General features: G+C 39.9%; 1 protein-coding gene across 2 annotated transcripts; it reads left to right on the plus strand.

Moving 5' to 3' along the window:
• Positions 1-13,978: 13,978 nt before the first annotated feature.
• On the plus strand, positions 13,979-17,504 carry LOC148864817 (protein LONGIFOLIA 1-like). Of its 2 annotated transcripts, none has more exons than XM_088974377.1 (4): positions 13,979-14,397; positions 14,514-16,049; positions 16,142-16,328; positions 16,807-17,504. In XM_088974377.1, the coding sequence occupies exons 1-4, from the start codon at positions 14,248-14,250 to the stop codon at positions 17,397-17,399; spliced, it is 2,466 nt and encodes an 821-aa protein (XP_088830503.1). In that variant the 5' UTR covers positions 13,979-14,247; the 3' UTR covers positions 17,400-17,504. The 2 variants fall into 2 exon arrangements, with proteins under 2 accessions (XP_088830503.1, XP_088830504.1); XM_088974378.1 differs by having other exon boundaries at positions 14,012-14,397; positions 16,136-16,328.
• Positions 17,505-18,292: the final 788 nt, after the last annotated feature.

Here is an 18,292-nt window from a genome sequence, read left to right on the forward strand (position 1 = left end):
ATAGAAATTGTTGAAAACATATGGATGATGAAAATTTTCAAAATAAAAATATTTTTCAACCAAAAAATCAGAAATTGCAAAATAATAAAAATTCCAAAACTTATATATTTCAACTAAAACAATAATCACATAAAAATACAGAAAATGATAATAAAAATTTGCAAAAAGCATACGTTTCAGGTAATAATAGAAAAAATTTACTGAAAACACATAAAATGATGGGTTTTTTTTCGAAAAATACATTAAGCCAAAGATTAGAATAAAAGAAAAATTGTAGAAAAATAATCACAGAAAATGATAAAATAATAATCACCTGCTCCTCATTATATCTATTGACCATTAATAAAAATGGGAATGACAATTGTCTCATTCGTCAAAACTCCCCAGACTTTGATTTCCAAAATTACCCCCACACCATTATTTCTATTTGCTTTACCATTATTTAAAAGTCCATTAGTTTTTTGTCTTGGAAACTCTAATTTTTATTTTTAAAATTGCTCTCACTATTTATTATACCATTTATATGCTTTACTCCTAAACACAATCATGTTTATTAATTTGTTTTCTTAAAAACCAACAATAAGGGGTGGTTGTAGAGGTGTAAATCGGGTCATGCTGCCCGTGGCCTAGTATGGTCTAGAATGATATTTGAGCCAGCCCAGCCCGACATGGCATGACCAAGCAGGCCATGCTGCTTGCAGCCCGTGTGCCGACATGACCCGGCTTGTGGCATGACCCAGCATGACCCATTTATATTTTATATATAATATATAATATGTATATATATTATATAATTATATAATATATTAATATATACAATTTTATTTTCAATTATATTATATTATTCCATTTTACTATTGTATACATAAACAATTGTATACATCAAAATTCATATAAAATAAAATTTTAAGATCTTTTTTTTTATAATTTTTTGTATATATTTTTTAACTTATGTTAAAATTTTCATTATTTTTTCAAAAGTTTTAAGAAACACAACTTGGTCCAATCTACGGCCTGGCCTAGCCCAAGGCTCGACCTGCAGTGTGGCACGGCACAGCACGGGCCCATGTAGGCTTAGGCCATGGGCTGTGTCGGGCCAACACCCCAATATATCCCAAGAAGGGAAGCACAACCCGACTCAGCCCGCAGATCGACACAGCACAACCTGCACTTTGCACAGGCCGCATGTGGGTCATGCCGTGTCGGCCCAACATGGCCCGATTTACACCTCTAGGTGATTGATTGGAAAAATATGTGAACAAAATAATGTAGATTTTTAGACACTTGGAATTAATGGAGTTCCAAGTTTTTTGGTCTTCATTTTTTATCATATTCAGTCTTTTGCCTTTCATCTCCAGAAGTTTCAAAATCAATATATGCCAAAATTGTACTCAATATCATCTTTATCACAATTGCAAAGTTTTATTATCTCTTTCACTCTTTTAAGTTATGAAAATGCAATAGGAGTTTTGGTTTCACATCATACTTTAATTTAAAATTGAGCTTCTTTGATAATTATTTCTGTTTAATTAATTTTAGGCAGTGATCGTTTTGGTTTATAAGTTTCAAGCACTTTTCATCTTTGGGTTTAATTGAGTGTTTAATCCTGTGTCTTTAGTAGGCTTACATTTGCTCAAATCAAGTTTGTATTTGTAATTTCTAAGCATTTTTTTGGTGTTTTGTAATTTGTAATTCTCACATATATACATGATTCTCTTAACCCATCAGCCAAAATCACCATAAACATACCAAAACTTAGTGCTTGTTCTACATGAAGGTTCAAGTTGTTTGTTTTCAACATCTTGCACTTGCATGCTAAGAGCAAAATTCTCGTGAAGGTTCAAGTCAGTTTGCACTGGAAAGTTGAGAGCAACCCCCCCCCTAGTCTCTTTAATTGAGCTGAATCAATGCCACACCATTCCAGCTAGGACCAGTCCTTAGATTTTAATTTATGACTAGAACAAAGTATTGTGGTTGGTTACATAGCCCTCTAAGCCATTGTGCTAATGTTGCAATATGGAGCTTTTGGGTTACTTATATACACACACATTAACATTATATGTCAAATATGAAATCCTTGATTATATTTTAAGTCAGTTTTGTTTTCTTAACATTACCACTCACACTCAACTAGGATCAAGTAATTGAAGTTCCATTTAGTATTAGGACAATCAAACAGTTTGGCACTAACACAAGCAATGAAGAATCAAACAAGTGGCTACACAACTTGTTTAAGATATATATCTCATTGTGGTATCATTCATTGATTCAAACGTCCTGTGCATTGGACAGACCATTCTACTAGTATTTCAATTATAAATTATTTATAGAAAACTAAAAAACAGTAATTAGATAAAATATATAAAAATGATAAAAAAATCTCAAAAAAAAAAAGGTTGCGGCAGTGCCTCTTGGATGAGATGGTCCCATCTCACTCGTCGGCGTCATCTATTCCTGATTGCTCGCCCTGTTTCTCCTCCCATCCGTTAAATAGCCGACATCCTCTGTGTTTAATCGTTGGTGTCATTACTTCGGAGCTTAGGGAGAAGAAATGTTGCCAGGAAACTTTGAAATAGCATTGTTGGTGGCGGTGAGAACAACGGCAATGAGAAGGATGGTAGCGATTTGAGCGAGAAAAACAATTAGTGATTATATAAATTAATTATAATATTTAAATGCATTTTAAATTTGTTAATTCAAACTTTTTTTAGATAGATTCAGATAAAAAGTAGAGAAGATGATAAATAGGAATTAAAGATAATTTAGGAGAAAGTGGGGGATAATGGTTTCACTTGGCAAAGTAGGGGAGAAGATAAATAGGAATTTGAAATAATTTAGGAGATAAATAGGAATTAAAGATAATTTAGGAGAAAGTGGGGGATAGTGGTGCAATTTGGCTAAACATTAGAAAATCAAATTGAGTGTTATAAATAATTTAGCCTATGCTGTTTTCTTATTGGTTTAATGGGCAATTATGTGGATTTAAAAAAAAAACAGGAAATTACGAAAGGGGTTTGGAACAATAAGAGGCATGCTGACTTATTGATTTAATGGGCAATTATGTGGAATTAAAAATAAAAAAAAATAAAAAAAAGGAAATTACGAAAGGGGTTTGGAACAAGAAGAGGCATGCTGACTAGAGGTGTAAAACGGGTTGTTCCATGGGCCAGACTGGCCTGCGGACCGAGCCCTGGGCCAGGTTGGGCCGTGCACCGGGCCAAAGCTAGTTATTTAAAAAAAATTGACAAAAAACTTAAAATTTTATTTTTATATGAATTTTGATGTATATAATTGCTTATGTATACAATAATAAAATAAATTAGTATAATAAAATTAAAAAAATATTTATTTTATTAATATATTATATACTATATATTATTATATAATTATAATTTATTTATTATTATATATAAAATATATATAAATAATATATATGGGCCGTGCCAGACTAGGCTACAAGTCACAGACAGCATGATCCACTCGATCGTATCATGCCAACCCGGCCTGTAGACCCAAAACCCCAAACCCAATATAGTCCATACAATCATGCTGGGCTTGGCATGGCCCATAGACCGTCATGGTGGGCCGGTCCAAATTTATACTGAAACAAAGGCAGCATGACTCGATTTATACCTCTAATACTGACTTAAACCGTCGCACATATATATATATATATATATATAAAAAGGGAGAGAAAGGAACATGCTACTAAAGCTACATCTCCATGAGTGTTGGACATAAAGAAGTAATGGCGATGTGTCAATATCAATGGACAAAAATACCGTCCCCCTCTCCAAGGAAATCCGTGCCCCTGCTGCCTGCTGCAGTGCTTGCCTTTTCATATACAGTACTTAGCACTTGTGATTCGCAACGCAACACTTCACACTTAAGAATGGGACTGTTGTTTTGAACTAATTAACATTATTCCTTTACTTTACAAATGTTTCCTTATTGGAGCTTGCGACTTGGATTTAGTATGGTAGGTAATACACTAACAACGATTCAATTTCAAGGCTTGTAATTTGGAAATTGGATTGATATCATATCTAACCCTTGTTCATTTTGATCACTTGTACTAATTATGTTTTCTTAACAAGTGGTTGAAAAATTAAGAGGGTGTTTTACAATGTGTACTGCTTTTTTTTTTTATTGTGAGTTTAAAAATTAAATCAAAACAGTCTTGTTTGAAAATAAATAAATAAATTGGTTCTTAAAATAAAAGCATAGAAAATATGTTCGAATTATTTAATATCATGTTCAATAAATGGTATAAGGGGTGTTTTACAATGTGAAATGATTTTTTTTTTGTTTGCTGGTTTTAAAAATAAATCAAAACCATTTGATTTGAAAATAGATTACTTTTCAAAATAAACACACACACACAAAAACATGTTCTTTATCCTGTATGTGCTTTAACATATTCTTGAATTTCTGTCTTCAATAATACGTTTTCATTAGAATATTTAATATCATGTTCAATAAATCATATAATTTCTATACTAATAAATTTGTTTCTTTTGACTTTAAAAACAATTCTTTTGATGGTTCTGAAAATATGTATTGTTTTTGGAAATAAAATCAACTTATTTTTTGCTTAGAAAACAAAAATAGAATTCAGAAACATATTTTTTTTTGCTGATGTGATGATTCCAAAAACAAATGAAAATGAAAACACTCATTTTGTAGAATACCCTCATAATATCTGAACTTTTGAATTTGTTTTCATATTAAAAGCCATAACCTTGATGGCTTCAAAAACATGTATTGCTGGCTGAAGCAAAACCAACTTGTTTTTATTTTTCAAAACAAAAGCACATTTCAAGAACATGTTTTCGTTTTTATTTTATCTCTGATAAATGGATTGCCTAGATATTATTGTACTTTGTATTTTTGAAGTACAAGGGCATATAAAGGCTTTTATAAAGATTAATTAGTGAAAAAAATGTCAGTCTAGTAGATGTAGGAGCACAGGTTCAAATATGATGGTGATTATTTTGTGCAAAAAATGCCAAAAGGTAAAGATCGTACCTATGGATGAAAATTGGGTGGGTTTGGGGAGGGTTTTGTAAATTATGGACCCTACCCACCTCGTTAAACCTCTCAACCTCTACCCATCCCATAATCCTGAGTGAGTTGGATGAGAATCCAAACTCTACCCGTACATGAAAATCCAAATTCCTCTTTGACTCTACCCTCTCCACATTCAAGGGTAGGGTGGGTTGGATTTAGAACCAACATCTAATTTCATTTTATTTATTGTTATATATAAACAATAAATAAGTAAAATAACATGAACAAGTGACAAAATTTTCAATTATTTGATTAAGATTTGTAAAAAATACATAAACTACCAATTATCCTTCATATAAAATTCAAAATATTATTAAATTCAAAACCTAATACATAAAATTCATATACTTTCCAACAATATGTGGGTTGGAGAGGGTTGGGTTCAGCCTAGTACTATATACTACCTGTACTTGTATAGGTTGTAGAATCCCAAAACCTGTCCATGCTCCAAAATCCACCCTTCAAGGAAAAAAACCCACCCAATTGGGAGAGGTACCCACTGGGTAAGGTAAATATTTTTTATGAGGCCTGGTGATTTGGCTCGACCTATTGAATGAATTACACGTGGAAGCGACCCACTAGCTAGACAGTGACTCAGCGCCTCCTGCCACTTCAGCAAGTTGGTTACCTCGAGGGTCTTGGTCACCTCGGACAATACTGAGGCCTAGGTACCTCGGGTGCCCTATGTTGCCAAAGTGGTACTCAATAGATATTCAAGAGCTTGCTAGATGTTTCGGGATTACGACACGCAACTGTAGGCCTTATCTTCATCTCGCCCGGATCGGATGGGCACAATAAGCCTTATCGGCTAGCATGTTACCCACCACCCAAAGCGGAACGACTTCCTATAGTTCAGGCCAAAGATCTCGAAGCGTTTCGTGAGGCCTACGACAACCTAGCTATATAAGGGCATCAAATCCAAGACCAATGTATGCGTGATTAAGTGCATTTTAGCTTTCGTACTTTCTAATTCCTAACTCGCAATTACTACCAGAGTACTAACTTAAGCATTGGAGCGATCTCGCCGGATTATCCACCCGAGGTTCTCTGACCCCTCTTTCTTGCAGTTCGACCGATCCGCTCAATAACTGATGTCAAAGCTACCCTCCAATTAGAAGCATACAAATCACATACCATCAATTTCCATCTCTAATCATACCCAATCTACCTTCCCAAGACCCCAAAGAACTAGGACCAACATTGGATAAAGACATCAATTCATTACGGGCATGAGTAATTGTTATTGTTAGTAACTCTTTTGTCTTTAGTTTATACTATACATGCATATTAGTAAAAATGCCCCCTTTATCAAAATAATAATAATAATAATAAAATAATAATAATAATAATAATAATGATGAATTAATACAAATTATACGGATAAATTTATTTTGAAAAATTGTTAACATCACAGACCTTGTTCATTCACAAAAGGACAAAAATAAAGAGGCACTTATTATTTTTTTTTCAAATTTAGAGGTTTAAAACTTAAGGGTATTTATGTCTTGTCATTTTGATGACCAGGACCATGGCACTAGCTTCCTCCTTAGAAAAGGTTAAAAAAGGGGAGGTAGCCGTTCTTACTTCTTAGTCCACTTTGATTTATTATACCTCTAAAGGCAAAACTTCATGCAACATTTAAATTCTAATTAAAAGCCTTTTATTTTAATAGAATGTGCGGTTGATTGTGACTGCAGTAAAAATTCCAAATTCCAAACAGGTTTTCCATAAAGAGATGCAGAATGCTAGATGATAACATGGGAAGCCTACTGTATTCCATCAATCCCCTATCCCCCCAACTAAAAATTTGTGAACAGTTTTAGCTTCTCTATCCTCCCAGGGTGTATAAACTAACCTAACCCTAATTATTCAACAAAATAAGAAAAAGACAAACCCTAATCCTAACTATATAGATTGTTAGAAAAACAAAAAGAAAGAACCTAATCCTAAACCTACCCTAAGGCTGTGCTTGGTTTATCAAAAAATAAGAGAGAAACAGAAGAAAGTTGAGAGAAAGTTTTTAAGGAATTTTAAGAACTTTCCCCCAACTTTTCCGTTCATCTCTTATTTTCTGATAAAATACACAAAGGCTAGACTCTCCAATCACTAAATGCCAAGTGTGGAATGGGAGTCCCATCACTGTATGATTGATTGAGGATTCCCTAACCACAACAGTTCAATGCATATCCACAAACAGTCTAATGAAACAAAACATTAAATAAAACGGGTGGACTGAACTGTAAAAACCCATAAATAAAATATAGGGAACACTCCTCCCCTTTTGGCTCCTAGGCTGAAAGATTTCAGGAACTGTTTGGGGTTTCCATATTACAAAAGTTGGGGCGCATTTTCCATTAAAAAATGGCATTATTCTTTTTATATATGATATGGATTGAAGGGAATGTGAAGCCCACTTAGTAAATATTAGAATACTAAGGAATGTAGACAGAGGGGTCACTGAAAAGAGAACATGGGAATTGAGGTTGGAATCCGTGCTTCTCTCTACGTTCAATTAATTAGGCTATTGATGTGTAGAGGGTTAGACCTTTTCATATATGTAACGTAACCACCATATAATAATCAACAGATCCGATGGGCTGATGGGCCAGTTTTTCTTTTCTTTTTCTATATTCTTTACACGGAAGTGTGAAAATAGCCCAATAGGGATCTGCAGCTCTGCATGTGGGATCAAACAAAAGTGAAAGGGGGAAGAAGGGTCTCAGGGTCTCAGTGTTTTTCCTCTGATAATTAGAACAAAGAAAGGACAACACATGCAGAGTTGTTATGCATAATAGGTATAGAGATAGCCCACATGGAGCAGTCAGCAGAGGCTTTTGGGTTTTTGTCTCATAGACAGTCCACATGGCCTGGCTGCCAGACCCCAACTCTGATGGGTCGAGCCCACCCCACCCACCTTTGCAAACAGTAGATAACAACATGATCCATGTGATGAGTCCGGTCCAGTCCAGCCCACACCTCATCCATTCTTGCAAAATAAAATAAGGAGATTAGGATAGTATTAAATTATTGAAGCAAGGGTATTATGGTAAATTAGGATTAATACTTAATTGCTAAAGCCCAAACAAAAATAACCAATCTTGTTTCAAAAAATTAAGGAAAATCCTCGAAATTCCCATTAGCTTGTCAAGACCAAGATACACTTGACCATTGACTGTACGCCAAACGAAGTTGTAGCAGACCCTGAGTCCCCCTGACCCTGACTCTGACCTAATCAAGCTTAATCATATAGAGCTTACAGATTATTAATCCAAAAATCCAACCGTTACTTAGGACCAATTCTACCGTTAATTTGTCAGAGAGAGCAATTAAGAGGAGACAAAGTGCGAAGAAAAACGCGAAAATTGTACCATAAAATACACAGATGAGAAGTGAGAACCCCAATGAAAAAAAAATACAGAGAACATTGATGTCATAGCCGTTGGATTTAGGAACTAATCCCCATGTCCATATCCGACGGATCGGAATCGGATCGATGGAGTTGGACTGTGAGACGCCGCGTTCTTTTGCATCGAGTTTTGAATCAAATTTGGACCGAGTGATGGATGGGTCGTGGGCCCCGGAGCTCATTCCTCAGTGCTTTGTTTGATGCCTCTGTTGGTTTCAACTTTCTTGAATCATGATAGTGGGCACTGGGCAGTGGGGGAGAGTGGAGACATACATGATCGGATGCGTACAAGAGCAAAAACACAGAATTCGATCGGGCCCGTTCAGTGGGGATGGGGCCTGGTTTGATGAGAAAAAGTAAAAAAAGGGTTGGTCAAGATTCAAGAACGAATTTCTAGGATTGGTCCGAGCAGAGGTGAGAGGTGACCCACCCGGCACCCGGCACCTGGCCACCCCACACCCACCATTTGAAATGGTTTAGACTTGGGATCATTCATACTCAGAAAAGCCGGCCCACGTGGATGTCTGGGACTGGGAGGCATGCATTTGTCAAGGTGGGCAGTGGACTGGGGGCCCGGGCCCGGGGTCTCTCTTTCTCTTCAGAGTCTGATATTCCTATTCAGAAACGGCTCTGTCTGGCCGGACAAGCTGGAGACCGGGGTGGTTCAGAAGCGGCATTCCAGTTCTTCTTGGAACCAAGTCCTTTGTTTGTGTTTGCATGAGATGAGACTATGAGAGAGGGTGGAACCCACCACTGTAATGAAAGGGTTGATCATGACCGTCCAATATGTTTGTTTTTGTTATAATATACATTCTCTAAAGAAATCTCCTTATCCATATGGATCTTCTCTCTGGTTTTATGGACAAGACTGATCGATCTACTATGAGAAGAGAAAGAAAGATCCGTTTGGTAGATAAGAGCTGAGGCTCTGAGTAATTGCATGTGGCCCAACGTTTCAACTTTCAGTGGCTGTGGCTGATACATAAATATAAATATAGAGAGACTCACTCAGTCACTCGCTCACTCATGACTCACAAACTGACAATCTCTCACTCAAACTCAGAACAATGGCATTAGTAATACTTGTATTTGAAAGAAAACGTTAGCATTTGTTAGAATAGAGGGAACGTACAAGCTACAAGTCATCACACAGTCATTCAGTTCACTCATGACCAACTGCGTCTCTGCCTCTGTCCGCCAGTCGCCACCCCTCAGTGAAGTGAATGTGTGTGAACCACTGAACTCACTTTTTCTTTCTCTTTCTCCCTTCCTTTTTCTCCCAATTTCTTTTTAGTAAAGATACCAAGAAAGGGAGATAAAAACCTAACGATGTCACCCTAACGAGAGAGGGGGATTAGAAAGGAAAGAAAAAGAAAAGGAGGAATAATCAATCATAAAAGAAAAAAAAGAGAAAACTAATCAAAGTTGTATGAGGTTGGGGAAATGATAGACTGGTTCATTAACCCACTGACAATACGTACAACAATAACAAAGCTGGAATATTTTATTTGGGTTCAAAGATAGGAATGGCAATGGGGCGAGATGGGTTTTCTAAATTTTAAACCCTACCTGTCTTTTTGAGCCTTCCAATTCATACCTGCATCAAAACTTATAGCTGGTTGGAGTTTGAGAATTCAAACCCTTCTTCCACATGAAAATATGAAATTCTCCCAAACCCTATCATTCTGCATTTAAGGATAAAATGGGTTGGATTTAGAATTCATCTTTAAATTTTTATTATATATAAATAATAAATAAGTAAAATAAAACATAATCAAATAACAAAAAAATCCAATTATTTGATCCAGTTCTGGACTTCGCTTTATCCGAACCCGAAATGGTGGTCATTGTTTTGTCCTTTTTTTCCCGAAGGGTGATTTGGACACTGAGCCTGAGATTGAGATATACAACTCAAATCGGGCCGGAGCCCTAAATTAGTACATAGGACGGTTCGCACATGAAAGCCCAGTTTGGTTTTGTTTTCTCTTGTTTTAACTTATTTACTGCCCAACAACCAACCAAGAGGATGGACTGTTAGAGGGTGGAAAAACTGGAAATTTAACCCAAATGCGAAAGATGTTGGTCCAGTTCCAGTTCCAGAATGTATTTACAGTATCTCAATTTGTCATATTATTTAATAATTGTTGGTAGATATAGGTACGACTAAGATCCATTTTTCTTGGGTTTTTTCTGGGACGGTCTATTTCCACTCCACTTTCCACGGACTCAGGTCCGACTCCAACCCGATCTCTACACCTTGATTTTGTGGGACCTATCGGGAGAGTGACACCCCCTCCACTTGGAGATCGGCTTTTATCAGGGCCACATTGCTTTAACAGTCTTTTTCAATCTTACTTTGGAAATATTTTTCCATGAAATAAAATACAAAAGTGTGGAGATATTCTCAATGCAAGGTTTCAGTCAGTGCATGGCTCGGATTGAAGCCGGATTCTTTCATTTGAAGTTGGTTTCAGTCGGTGCATGATTCCTTCAAACAGCTTTTAGAACCTTGCATTGAGAATATCTTTCCATGAAATAAGGTATATGGGTACCAAAATGTTCTCAGTATAAGACTGAAAAGACTGTTCCAACGGGCATTGCACTGGCTGAAGCCGATCTCCCTCCGCTTACCCTTTATTTTTCTTGATCAAACGGATTTCCGTTTAAGGGGGTGACGCTGTTTCTGTTGCAGATGGCAACCCTGCCAAAAGAAACGTAACGCCAGAGGGCAGTTCCGTCATTTACGTGAAAGTTGGAAGCTAGTTCTTTTATCGTAAGTGTAGTATTTTTGTTTTCTATGGGAAAGAGGATGAAATGAATGTGTACTAGAAAGAAATAAATAATCTGGAAATAACAGTGAAAAGAGATGAAACAAAGTAGCGCTCTCTCTACTGTATTTTCACACTGAATTCAATTTCATGGGTTTGGGCGCAGTTGGATTGAAAACGGTGGGTCCCCACCCCACACCCTCCATCTGTCCTTCAGATCGTTCATGTACGCTGAAGCAGGACGAAATACGACCATCGGTTAGTCGCATTCCAACTTTATCGGTTTGCATAGTTAGTGGGAAATGTTTTAGTACTACGTGTGTTGGGGCAACTGATAGCCACGTGGCTATGAATTTGTAAGCATCTCGGCAGTGTGGATTAAATAGATGGACGTCATTTTCCAAGCTCACGGGGTGACGGTACGCAACCCTTTGGACCCGTTTCTCAATCAATTCCCCTCGTGAGTCGTGACTCGTTTATGCTTACAACACTCTCTCCTCAGTCCTCGCAAGTAGTCAGATGGTGGGAACGTGTCATGGGTTCGGCCCACATCACATGCTAAAACTCAGCTAATTGGACTGTGGAGGATTACTGAATCATGAATTCTCTTCTTCCTGTCTTTATGGGCTTAGGGCCTTACTAATACTATATACTATGTTTTTAATGCACAAGGACCCTGGATTTGGCTCTCATGCTTCTCAACCAAAAGGAAGGAGAAAGAAGAAAATGACAAAAAGGAAAGAAAAGGAGTACTAAGCATCACACTTAGGGCAATTTTTCAAACACTAAATTGGTGAAGTACGGTTTGGGTAGTGCAATTTAGTGGGAAGAAGAGGGGCCATCTCACCTCTGCAAGCCATCACTTTAAAGAAATCCCACTCTGGCCATAATAATGAGTACTGGATCCGGATCATAAGATTCCATGGAATTAATATTATTTTGTATTTTTATTTTATCAACTTGACTGATAAATTAAGGGCATACCTATTTTCTCTAACTCTTATTTATTTGTTCTTACACCTACCAATGATCTTGAATGGCAACTGTGAGAGAGAGAGAGAGAGAGGAATGAATTCATTTCACAACTTAAAATGTGAATTCGGCTTTGCATAGTAATTCACTATATATTTATGTCATAGTATTTTATTCCATATATAAGTCAATATGAGTCATAGGAACAGTCGGTCCAAACCATTCAAGGGAATAATTATGGATTTATGGGTCATACAGACATTTCGTTGTATGCCAGCAATATTTTGACTCTATGCTACAATGAACACTTGAAATTTGAAAATTCTCAGCTAGTCAGCAAGATGTTTAGGCTGGTTCTGACATGCCACATGCTTAGATTAGTTTTGCTCTCCAGTCTCCACTGACTCAACACTACTTTAGGAGGGGTAGCCGGTCTGACCTAAAAAACCAGCCCGATCTAAAACGAGGCCTGGTCGGCTTAGAGTTGGGAGTGAAGCATGGAAGACTGATCCAATGGGCAATGGCAACATCCATCCAGCAGTCCAGCGTTGAGTGGAGAATCTGAACTGGACTATTGACCCATCATTACCCAACTATTAAGTTGGGGTTAGTGCCTACCAACCCAAACCAGATCAGACCTGCTCCTGGATCCTGCCTGTATATTTGTTAACGCCGAGCCAAACTTGAGGTGACCGCTCCGGCGGATTCACTGAAGAATCAGGCTGGTCTGCCTGCAGGTCCGGCTCCGCCCCTTTTTTTTTTCTCAATCCGTCAATAGGATCAGAATGTCTGATAGGGCTTGATTTGAGCATTTCTTTTTGGGGACGTACCCGACCCATTTCACTGCCCTACTCTATCCAAAGGCCCTAAACCCTGAATTGTTGATTGTTGATTGTAAGGAGAATCTAGACCGTCGAATAGGCGGAGGGAGGGATGAGGAGATCAACGAATTGTCGATTCACTGTCCAGCAGGCCAGCAGCCCAGATTATTGTTATTATTAGCATTTAATGCAGGGGCTGATGGTTGGCAGGTTGGGGTGGTTGGGCCCCAGCCGGCCAAGCCCTTAGCCCTGTTGAATGAACTGTACACTGTGTATAGTGTACTCAACCTTTCATACATTTACATAGCTCATCTGAGTTGACGAGCCGTGGTGTAAATGAGCCCCATGGACTGTTGCGATCATACCATTAGTGCGCAACATTTGGGGCACCAGTCTCTGTGACTCCTACTGCCTACTGCCTACTGCCTGTTGAATGCTCAGGATCAACGAGTCTTGCTTATTGTAAACCAGAGCTTCGTTTCAGTAATCAATAGTTCTATCCTCAGTTGGAGAGGAGGATGAAGAAACACTGAATGGAGGAGATACACTATTAAACACACTTGGACTGAAGAGGAGTAGAACTGAAGAAGCAGCACCGAATGGAGGAGGTATACTTATTAAACACACTTGGAGCTCCGTAACCAAAACTGCTTGTCTTCTCCGCTCCCCTGAGTCCACTCCACTCCACTCTCTCACTAGTCACTCCCACTCCCCCAGGGTTACTTTCGGAAATTTGCACGGCTCGGTCATGGTCAAACTTTAGTAGCTCAAGGAAGTGGATCTCTGACGAAAAACGAAAGTTTTTATCTTCTCCCAGCGCGGAAGTCTGAAGGACCAACAAAACCAAACCAAACCTTGAGGACTTAGTTGTCATTTTCACCAATAACACGTTCGGCATTCTTACAAAAGCCGAGGGTACCCACTCGTCCATTTCTCTCGCCTACCTCGTCCACGCTTTAAAACCACCCCCAAAGCGGGAGTCGACGCGAACGGTAGACTTTCCTCCTCCTTACAAACAGTCTCTAGTGAGAGAGAGAGAGAGAGAGAGAGAGAGAGAGAAGAGGGGAAGAAGAGAGACGGGAATGTAGACGTAGAGATTTGGGTACAGCAGGAAATAAGAACCGGGTGTTACAGAAGGAACATTAATGGAGACGTCAGACAAGTTTCAATAAGGAGAAAGAGGGAGAGAGATCGAGGGGAACAACCAAAAATGACGACAGGGATAATCCATGAGCAGAGCCTGGAGAAGCAGATGGAGAAACAAATGGGTTGCATGGCCGGATTCCTTCAGCTCTTCGACCGTCATCAGCTTCTCGCCGGGAAACGCCTCTACTCCACCAAACGCCTCCCCCCCTCTCCGGTCAGATTCTTTTCTCTCTTTTGCATTCTTTCGTTTTACATATTTTGTGTTCCAATGGAAATTGGTATAACAAACAAAAGAGTTCAATTGCCTGACACACTTTACTGAAAGTTCAGGCCGTTGATTCCACAAGTGAGTCGGAGAAATCCGTTGGATCCCCGACGTACACCAGAGAACTTCACCCGTTAAAGCACCAACAACAGCCTTACACGCGGTCATCACCTGAAAGTGTGAAGCATCCTACGCCGGAAACTTGCTCTCCGGCTCCGGAACTGGCAAACCCGGTGGAGACTCCGGTCAGAAAGCCTCTTCCTTTTCCAGTTTTCGAATTCAAGGAAGGTTTGCGTTCTTCGTGGAAGTTCAAAGAATCTCCACGGCTTTCTCTGGATAGCAGAGCAATTGTTGACGGTAAGGGAAGCCTATACCCGAGGGAGATCCGAACCAACGCGGCGATTTTCGCCGCGACTCAATTCGAGAGCTCTGCAGAAACGGCGTCTCCCGAGGATAACGACAAGCAGCGTCGTTCGCCTAGCGTCATAGCCCGGCTTATGGGCCTCGAAGCGCTGCCCAACTCCGGGCGCGAGCCTCTCAAGAAATCAGACCAGCCTGAGCTACGGAGATCTGCTTCGGAATCCAGAGTATCAAGAGATCTGCTTCAGTATCGTTTCATCGACGGGAACAACTTCCATCTGAAGCAGCAGTTCCAGACCAGCTTCGGAGTTAACGTCACCAGCAATGTGATTAGAGACAATGCAGCTCCGGAAGATAATAAGTCTAGCATCAGGAAACCGGATTCAATTGACTTCTGTGTGAGAGAACCAAAGCCCGAACCATCGAGACCTTCGAGCGGAGGCCTATCTACGTCGTCATGGAAGACGCAGCAGCATCGTAAGAGTTTCTTTGACACGCAGGATTTCTTTCCGGAACCAAAACACACGGACTCTCTCTACGGAGAGATCGAGAAGCGGTTGAAGTTGCGGGGAATCGATGAACCAGCAAAGGATCTGGAGACGCTAAAGCAGATTCTAGAAGCTCTGCAACTCAAGGGACTTCTGCATTCCAAGAAACCAGCAGAGCAGATCCGACACAGAAATTTCATATATGACCGGAAATTCTACGCGGAGGAATCGCCGATTGTCGTCATGAAGCCATCTAAGTCACCAGTTTCTATCAACCGGTCCGGGAGAACAACAACAGAGTCACCTCTTTCGAATTTCAGATCCAAACCTGGGGTCCGCCGGAACCTCAACCTTGCCGGAGAGTCATTGCCACCGGTTAGACCGAGGCGGGATCGGCCGGAAATTGATCGAAACATGCAAAGTGAAAGAAGAACGAGAAATTCAAAGTCACCTGATCGAAATGAGAGTAATGCAAGAAGTCCGAGTTCACTTGCACGAAGAAAACAATTGGGTATCGATACCGAGAGGAGAGCAAATGATTCAGTGGAGCAGCAGCGGAGAACCTCTCCTATTAACTCCCCAAAGGTTAATCCGAAGAAGGTCGGTTCGGATCAAGCGACAATTAGATCACCGAGGAACAGGAGACGGACACCTGAAATTTCTCCAAAAGAGAGAATTTTCAGCCACGCGGAGGATCAATCATCCACTGTTTCTGAAAGCAGCATCAGTACGTCCTCTCTGGCCGATACAGAGGTGTGTGCGAGCGAAGGCTTCATTAATGTTCTGTTTTCTTTTCTATGAATTCCATTCTGTGTTCTCACTTTTCCAAGGGAATGTAGTTTCAGAGATCGAAAATGGAAGAATACAAGGAAGGGAGGAGCCTCCTAGAGAGATGCGACAAGCTGCTTCACAGCATAGCTGAAATCACAGCAACCGAGTTGCAGCCGAGTCCCGTATCGGTCCTTGACTCGTCTTTCTACAAGGACGAGTCATCCCCTTCGCCAGTCATGAAGCGTTGCATCGATTTCAAAGGTACAACGCTGCTACACCCATTTTTTTTTTAGGTCTGGGGTTTTGCAAACTGGGTTCAGGCTTCAGACTTCAGACTAGGGTAGGGTCGGAGCCCTTTGATCGAAGCTGTTGGATCTAGTGTCCTTGTTTCAATTCAAGGGCATTGCTGAGTCCTGAATGCTGATTGCTCTGCTCCAGGCATTGATGAACTGTGACCATGATCTGATTTCAACAGAATTAAATAGGAAAAGGACCGAAACCTCCCCGTGTCTGAACAAATTTACCTGAAACCACCCTGGGAATTAATTAAAATCTCTATTCGATAGGGACTGGTGCTGTGTCAACTGATGGTCGTTCGTCAGGGTGAATTATTTCAGTTCTGGTTTCGTTTGGCTTGGAATATGCAATTATGTGCAACTGCTGGGGCACTTTTGTTACTTAAATTTCTACTTTGTTCTTCTTCTTTGCCTTGCCTTCAATTTGTTGATTCAATCACCAGATCAATCGGGAGAGATAGAAGACGAGAACTGGAGCCCAGTGGTGTCGCCGGTCCGGTTGAAATTTGAAGACAAATCGGATGATTCTGACTTCCTTTATATCTCGGAGATTCTTCGGGCTTCCGACTGCCTATCCGAGGACTGTGATGTCTTCTTCTTACTGGAGAAACAATATTACGGGGGGGACTCTTCGTGTGATGATACTTCCGCTCTCCACCGGAAGCTTGTATTCGACACAATCGCTGAAATTCTGGATAGAAAGAGACAGTTGCCGCCATGGAAGGCCTTTTCTGGGACGAATTCTGTGATAGGAAAGCCGTCGTTGCGGCAGATATGGTCGGAATTCCGGAGGATCCGTGAGAGGGACGCGGCGGAGGACCTGGTGGAGATCATCTGCGGGGTGCTTCGCAAGGATATGGCCGGAGACGGCATCAACGGATGGGGGGACTGTCCCGAGGAGGTGTCGGAGATGGTGCTAGATATCGAACGGATGATATTCAGGGATCTGGTGGCCGAGACGATCCGAGATCTCGCAGTCTTTGCCCCGAAAATCAGAGTCCCGGCGCCACCACCTAGGAGGAAGTTATTATTTTGAATGAAATTATTCTTGGCGCGCTTTCACTTTGTTGGGTCTCGGACTCTCGGTCGGGTTTTCGGTTTTCTTCATAAAAATGGGAAAGGAAATCTCGTTTGCTTTTTAGATGATTTTTGACTTTTTGTGATTTGTCCCACTGAAACCCCACCAAAAAAATTAATAAAAGGAAGAAGATATCAAAAAAAAAAAACAAAGAAAGAAATTCTAACGTTGCATTCACGATTCACGAAGGTAAAATCGTATCTACTTGAGAATGTCACGTGCGCCAACACGTGCAAGAGGAGAGAGAAAAAATATATCTAAAAAATTTGGGTTGGCCCACCAGATGGCGATTGGAGGAGGCTAAACAAGGCCCAAAAGATTGATGGCCCACTTGCCTCCTGTAATTAACGAGCATGTGGTTTGTTTGTGTGAAGTGTAGACTTTGCCTTTGGTAACTGGATTACTTATTAGGTTATGTTATTATTAAAAAGGATAGGAAAAAATCGAGAAATTCTGTTGTAGGCGAGTACGAGAAAGATGCTATTACGGGAGAAAGGACAAGCGATGACTTGGGGACCTTGGTAGTACCTATGTACCCAAATGATTATGTAAGGAGCATTATTAACCAGTAGACCATATCTCAGTTTAACAAAACTAAAACTACCCTACTCCTTATAAATTGGCATTCTGCCATTACCAGTCTTTCTTTTCCGGGGTCCAGAGGCTGAGCTGATCAACTGAAGATCAAACTTACTTTGGTTCAGCTGAGGGCCCTCCCAGGGTTCTGCTCAAGATTCACCTGTTGTGAAGAACTTCGGTGGCAATTAGTTGAGTTTTTCATTAGCTGTTCGAGTTTGGTTCGTAAAAATCTCGGCTTGGTTTGGTTTTATTCAAGTTCGAGTTCGAGTCGA

The sequence above is a fragment of the Nelumbo lutea genome, chromosome 3 (assembly GCF_056320005.1).
Source record: "Nelumbo lutea isolate HS-2025 chromosome 3, American lotus-T2T, whole genome shotgun sequence".
NCBI classification, from domain to species: Eukaryota; Viridiplantae; Streptophyta; class Magnoliopsida; order Proteales; family Nelumbonaceae; genus Nelumbo; species Nelumbo lutea.

What these genes read in the sequence shown, in the direction of transcription:
- LOC148864817 (XM_088974378.1), top strand. Translation starts at nt 14,248, where the DNA reads ATGACGACAGGGATAATCCATGAGCAGAGCCTGGAGAAGCAGATGGAG. An exon ending in CCTCTCTGGCCGATACAGAG is followed by an intron (nt 16,050 to 16,135) that starts GTGTGTGCGAGC and finishes AAGGGAATGTAG; the next exon opens with TTTCAGAGATCGAAAATGGA. An exon ending in GCGTTGCATCGATTTCAAAG is followed by an intron (nt 16,329 to 16,806) that starts GTACAACGCTGC and finishes TTCAATCACCAG; the next exon opens with ATCAATCGGGAGAGATAGAA.